Source organism: Nicotiana tabacum, chromosome 24, assembly GCF_000715075.1.
Source record: "Nicotiana tabacum cultivar K326 chromosome 24, ASM71507v2, whole genome shotgun sequence".
In the NCBI taxonomy this organism is placed as follows: Eukaryota; Viridiplantae; Streptophyta; class Magnoliopsida; order Solanales; family Solanaceae; genus Nicotiana; species Nicotiana tabacum.
The window spans coordinates 92,909,656-92,916,258 of NC_134103.1; the positions used below are offsets into that span (position 1 = coordinate 92,909,656).

Below are 6,603 nucleotides of genomic sequence, written 5' to 3' on the forward strand. Positions count from 1 at the left end.
CCGTTGGGAGCTAGACTCATCGATTCCTACATCCCTTTATCCTTACTTTATAATTTAATTATGAAAAATATTTTGGATATTGTTACTATGAGTATGAGTAGCTAAACTCCTAATCTAAGGTTTTGATGGAATCTGTTGAAGGATGATTTTCTTGTTACGTTAGTATAGATTTGCCGTAGCATTTTCTCTATTTGTTCAACTATAATATTATTGTGGTTGATTGAAGGGCCCTCAATTGGTTGTGCCTATTTAGTATGTATTACTCGGGAGAGAGTGCATATTTAGGTAGTTGTTGAACAATATCACTCCTAACGTATATGAGGGATCAATACGAAGGGTTTAAAGGTGGGATTAGGGATCACGAAACCTTGGTGTGATCCGAGTAAGCCGTACTTAATGCCAGCTAGCGTAATTCGAGAGAATATGTCTAGTAAATTATGGTAATTACTCGGGAGAGAGTTACGACAATCAGAATGCTCATGATCGATAGAGAAGACTTAGGCGAATTTATAGAAAACGTAGCGGAAAAGATTCCGACAATAGGGGAAATCACAACCTTAGATCATTCCACAACTTGTCTACAACCCGTTAGTAGTTAGTTATTAATTGTTGCATTTTCATTACGTAATATTTAGTTAGTAAACATCTAAATTATTACTTAAATATTTCTGAAGATTGATTGTGTGAGTTCGTGCGAGTTTAATAGTTGTGTTTGATAGGTTAATTCCCTATGGGATTCGACTCCGGACTTATTAGCTGGAATATATTTGCAACGACCGCTTAATCTTTTTATAAGGCATAGTTGGGCATGATCAAATTGTCTCCTTATTTGCATGGAGATTTGCATTTGGTGAGAGAGATTATGAGTAACAAAGAAGCATGACGCTTGGCAGGAGGCCTATGGCATGGACCCATATATGGTGTGATATAAAATCCTAGGAATGTAGCTTTTTTTTCTTCTCTTTCACTTTACCCTCTCAAGTCAAACCAAAAGTATCACGCCAAGAAGTGTATATATTTACAAGCACAAGTTATGTCTTTTTGTGTATGATTGAGTTTAATAATTAATGAGTTACTAACTGAAGAAAAGTAAAAAAAAAAAAATGAACTTGATGTATTGTCGTCCTCCTTCAAGAGTTGTATGGTTAATTATAGTGCCATTAGTTCTATTAGCTGCATGGTATTTGGGTGTACAGAGTTCAAAAAACTCTATTTTGGTCCTTTCTTCTCAGCCTTCTGCTAAAAACGTTCCTACATATACTAATCTCTCTGCTATATCTGCTACTGTAGCAGAATTGGCGAAGGATCAGCTACCAGTAAGCCTGTTTTCTTCTTTTCTTCAACTACGTATGCTAAATTTTGTTGAGCTAAGGCCGTCAGAGATGGCCCTACGCATTGGGCGTACAAAAAGGCCTCGCATCATTAAAAGTATCATAATGTAACTTTTTACTCTTATCAATTTTCGGTTTGGAACTTTGTTTGCACAACTAACAAACTTTTCCCCGGAAAATGGATTTAATTTAATTTTTCTCTTTTGTTATTATTTATTTATTTCTGCGTTGTGAAGTTAGTTAATCTTGTTATATGATGTTTATGTAGAAGCAAGATGGCTTAGATGTTACAAGGAAGGAACCCCAGATGATTTCTTCCAAGAAAAATTTGAGCAATTTAGAGAAAGTTGAAGCTGGATTGGGAAAAGTGAGGGCTGCTATAAGAGAAGCTCAGACTAAAAATCTAACATCAGATGACTCTGAATATGCACCTAAAGGTCCATGTTACTGGAATTCCAGTGCCTTTCACAGGTATTAGCCAATTCGCATATATTTTGGGTAATGTTCCGAGTCAGTGGCATATTCAAAATTTAGACGTTGTGGTTACTGAGTTCAAAGAATGGATTTTGAAATATTTATGTAACTTCACCTATACTCTTTTTTGCACATAGATACTGGTTTAAACCCCAAAACATTGGCACTACTGAACCGCGAACCCATTGCTTGATCCACCATTTTTCTATCTTATATAAACTTGTAGTTTTAGGCCATTTGCTTCTTTGCCTAAGGAATTTATTTAAGACTTAGGGTGTGTTTGGTAAGAAGGAAAATGTTTTTCATGGTTTTCTCACTTATTTTTCCTTGTTTGGTTCTTCCGGAAAACATTTTCTAGTGTTTGTTTATTGTGTAATTTCGCCTTTCCAACCAATTGATAATAGAAAAAATCCTGGACCTATTCATTCCTTCTCAGACTTGCCTAGTGGTGATTATTTTGTAATAATCCTTCTAGATATGAATGTTGCTATTTATAATCCTAGAGAGTTGATGGAGCAAAGATTGAATTAATGGCTATTGTATTTAAGATTCTTTAGTTGGAAATTGCAGGAGCTACTTGGAAATGGAAAAACATTTCAAGATTTACGTATACGAGGAAGGTGAACCCCCTGTTTTTCATTATAGTTCAAGTGAAGGTATCCTTGGAATAGAAGGAATTCTAATTCATCAGATTGAGATTAGCAAATTTCGGACGAATGATCCTGAGAAAGCTCATGTTTACTTCCTTCCATTCAGTGTATTTTCCATAGTAAGCTATGTTTATGTTGTTGATTCTCACCAATGGGGTCCTATGAAGAATACAGCTGCTGATTATATTGATAGTATCTCCAGAAAATACCTTTATTGGAATAGAAGCCTTGGATCTGATCATTTCATGCTTGCTTGCCATGATTGGGTAAGGAATCACCACTTTTTCTCAAGGGAAAATGGTCAAATTTCACCCCCTACACTGTACGAAATATTTTAATCTTAGCAGTTATACTTTGGGGCCCTTGATCGTTAGCAAATCGTCTCGTATTTTCTATTGACCCTCCAACCTGAAGCGTAACAAAGGATAATTTCAAACCATAAAACGTTTTTCTCGAAATATTTTGGGACGTAGAATCCACCCGGTCCATACTGGAGTTAAAGTCGAGAGCAAATGCAAGACGATTAGCTAACAACAACCTTTTCCCAAATTCTTTTAAACTACTCTATTACTGAAAGATTGTTGAAGAAAAGCATCAACACACTAAAGAAAAACTTTCCTAATTTAAAGACTTGATGATTAACCGAAGGCCTAAGAATCATAGTTCATTAAGCCCTTGTGAGACAGAATTTGTTTTTGTAAATGGTAGGTCTTGAAATTATCCTGATATTTTCTTGAATTATATGAGTTAGAGTATAGTTCTTCTCAAGTCTTTTTAAAGTTATACTCCTATATTGCAGGCTCCTGAAATTTCCACCGCGGTTCCATACTTGTACAAGAACTCGATTAGAGTATTATGCAACGCGAACACTTCTGAAAGATTCAATCCATCAAAGGATGTAACTTTGCCAGAAATCTATCTCCCTCAGGGTACAATGGAAGGTTTAATTGGAGGGCCATCTCCGTCCCAACGTTCTATTTTAGTCTTTTACGCAGGAGGTATTCATGGCTACATAAGGCAAGTGTTAATGGAACAATGGGGGGGAAATGATGATCCAGAAGTGCAAATTCATGAGTACCTTCCTAAGAATGTTTCATATTATGGTATGATTAGAAAGAGTAAGTTTTGTATTTGTCCTAGTGGATGGGAAGTGGCTAGTCCAAGAATGGTTGAGGCATTTTACATGGGATGTGTTCCTGTACTATTGAAAGATAATTATGTTGCACCTTTTAGTGATGTTTTGAACTGGAAAAGTTTTGCTGTTGAGATGACTTCAAATGATATACCTAATTTGAAGAAGATTTTGATGTCAATATCTCAAAAACAGTACATTAAAATGCAGAAGAGAGGACTTCAAGTAAGGAGGCATTTTGAGGTAAATTTCCCTCCTAAAAGATATGATGTTTTTCATATGATTCTTCATTCAATTTGGCTCAGAAGGCTCAACATTCAAGTCCGCGATACGTGAACAACTATCTCTGTTTCGGGGAGAGAATCACTTGCAATTTTACAAGCTATTCAAGTGAAGATGATGTAGAAATTTGGACATTTCGGATTCAACCCGTTGTTATGGTAATAGTCTGGTAGAATACTGCATTGTTTATGTCAAATTTTATGCTTCAGGCAATGTAACAAAGTACTAATAAAGATTCTCTGGTTTTCTATTTATTCAACAGAAAGGTCAAATTTCGACTCTAGAAGCAACTGTCGAAACTATTATAAAGCGTTATAACATTAACTAATGTTCGAATACGGAGCTTTTCTTTCTTGGTCATCTGTCATAATAAGTGATTTCCGATTCATTCTGCTGTACTGGTCTTTTCACTGCCCACTTCTTGAGTAATACATTAATCATCTATTAATGATTAATGACAAGATTACTCATATTAGGAGCAGCACGCTTACGTCTTTTCATTCATTTTTATTATAGTATTAATATTTTTTTGAGTTTGTTTCTCATGAAGCTTTAGAATGAGTGAAGAAATAGCAAGAACATCACCTTCTACGCCACGGACATTCATCAATTCCGATGCAGAAAGCCAATTTCCAAACGTGACATAAACTATTCTCCGTTCGTTGACCCACGAACTCGTGATAGTCATTAATAGTCTGTTTGGCCAAGCTTCTCAAGAGACAACAAGTATTATTTTTTTTTCTAACTTGAGGTGTTTGACCAAGTTTTTTGGGGGAAAAAAAGTGTTTTTGGGAAAAAGCAGAAACAGTTTCTGAGAATAAAAAAAAAAGTAACTTCTTTCCAAAAGCAGAAGCAGAAGCAATTTTGACTTTTCTTCTTACCAAAAATACCCTTAACAAAATATAATATATACTAAAATAACCGTCAAACCTAATACTTAGGATATTAAGGTATAAATATTTCTTATTATTTTTAGGATAACTTTTTAATATATAGTGACTTTAGGGGTGAATGCTTTTATATTTGTTGAATGATTTTTAATATATTTAACTTATATTAAAATAACTAAGTACTTTTAAATTTTATTTTCATATTGTACTTAAATAAAATAAAAAGATTTAATTATTGCATATAATAACAAATTTTTGAGATTATTTATTTACTTATAATATTAACTATTAAGTAAATCTATTCATATCCTTATTCGTAATTTGATACTTAAAAAATACTTTCTGAAAAATTTGGCCAAATATAAAATATTGCTCAAAAGTGCTTTTCAGAGTGATTAGTCAAACACAAACTGCTTCTCTCCAAAAATACTTTTTTCAAAAGTACTTTTGAAAAAATACTTATTAAAATAAGCTAATTTCTCCAGCCAAACATGCTATAAGAAAATCTTTAAAATTTTTATTTTGAACCATTCTTACAACTTATTATTTTTGTAAGGCTGCTTATTTCTTCAAGATAAACTCGCATTGCTTTGAGATTGAGATGGACATGAATTTCAACTAGTCTTCCTTTGAATATAAACTTATTAATGATATGTTTAAACTTTCCATATAGACTAAGACCTTATTCACCAACTGAGTAACGTCGAGTAGAATGAGGCAGTCAACTATAGCCTCTATAGCCTCTTTTAGTGGTGTACAAACCAAATCGAAAATCCGCACCAATTCGATAATTTGAGTTAATCCGGAAAAAAATCCGACTAGTGGTTTGATTTGACTTGGTTTGGTATTGAAAAATAAAATCCGACCATAATAGGTTTGGTTTGGTATTAACTAAAAAAAGTCAAACCGAAACCAAACCAACCTGACATTACATGTATACATATTTTATACTCCCCTCCATTCACTTTTACTTGGCACATTTTGACTTTTCACGCCCCTTAAGAAATAATAAATAAAGTGTATAATTTACCATGATACTCATATTAATTGGTGCATATTTTATTGGATTGGAGAAAATGATTTGAAATGAGTAATAAATAATGTGGGTATAACATGAAAAAAAAATTGTCTTTCTCTTGATATGCGTAAAGTGACAAGTAAAAATAAAAATCTATTTTTAGTATACATGCCAAGTAGTGAACGGAGGGAGTATATTAGATAGCTAAATATATAAATTAGTTAGCTAAAAATATTTATTAGAATGTAAGTTATAAATATTTCTTATTTTTTAAAATAATTTCTATATGTAGCATAATATTTTAAGTTGGTTTTATAGACCATGTAAATAATTTTTTTTGTCTGGCCCATAAAAGAATAATTGAGCCCAAACCAAAAAATAGTCCTAAAGCAGAACTACACTAGTCAAACTAGTTCTAAAACAATTGAAACCATTTTGCCTCTTCTTCACAAGCAAGAAACCCTACGTTCCATTCCAAAACCCCCAATTAGCTCCAACCAAATTAGCTCAAACTCTATCAACTCTCTTTTGCTCTCATCGGTAAGGCTTTTCCCTTTTCTTATTTTACATGTTATCTTTTAGCTGCATACATACGATTTTCTTTTTCCCGATTAACTAAGAGTTTTCTTTTTTTCAATTAGCGAGTTTTATTGCAAATCAGTTGTATTCCTCCCTATTGTCGAATTCATGTGTCATTTTGTTTCTCTTAAATGATTAACTTGAGTTCACTATACTGTTGCTTAAAAAAATATTGAGTATAGATAAGTTTAATTTTATCATAGCTTGCATCCCATCGTTCTTTTATTTTAAGAGAGTTAAATAGTAA

General features: G+C 33.1%; 1 protein-coding gene across 2 annotated transcripts; it reads left to right on the forward strand.

Moving 5' to 3' along the window:
- The first annotated feature begins 973 nt into the window (after positions 1–973).
- On the forward strand, positions 974–4,123 carry LOC107804601 (putative glycosyltransferase At5g03795). Of its 2 annotated transcripts, none has more exons than XM_016628524.2 (4): positions 974–1,316; positions 1,600–1,802; positions 2,376–2,721; positions 3,255–4,123. In XM_016628524.2, exons 1-4 carry the CDS (start codon positions 1,104–1,106, stop codon positions 3,921–3,923), a joined length of 1,431 nt encoding a protein of 476 aa, XP_016484010.1. In that variant the 5' UTR covers positions 974–1,103; the 3' UTR covers positions 3,924–4,123. The 2 variants fall into 2 exon arrangements, with proteins under 2 accessions (XP_016484010.1, XP_075104556.1); XM_075248455.1 differs by having other exon boundaries at positions 1,304–1,438.
- The last annotated feature ends 2,480 nt before the right edge of the window (positions 4,124–6,603 follow it).

What these genes read in the sequence shown, in the direction of transcription:
- LOC107804601 (XM_016628524.2), top strand. Translation starts at nt 1,104, where the DNA reads ATGAACTTGATGTATTGTCGTCCTCCTTCAAGAGTTGTATGGTTAATT. An exon ending in TGGCGAAGGATCAGCTACCA is followed by an intron (nt 1,317 to 1,599) that starts GTAAGCCTGTTT and finishes ATGTTTATGTAG; the next exon opens with AAGCAAGATGGCTTAGATGT. An exon ending in TGCTTGCTTGCCATGATTGG is followed by an intron (nt 2,722 to 3,254) that starts GTAAGGAATCAC and finishes CCTATATTGCAG; the next exon opens with GCTCCTGAAATTTCCACCGC.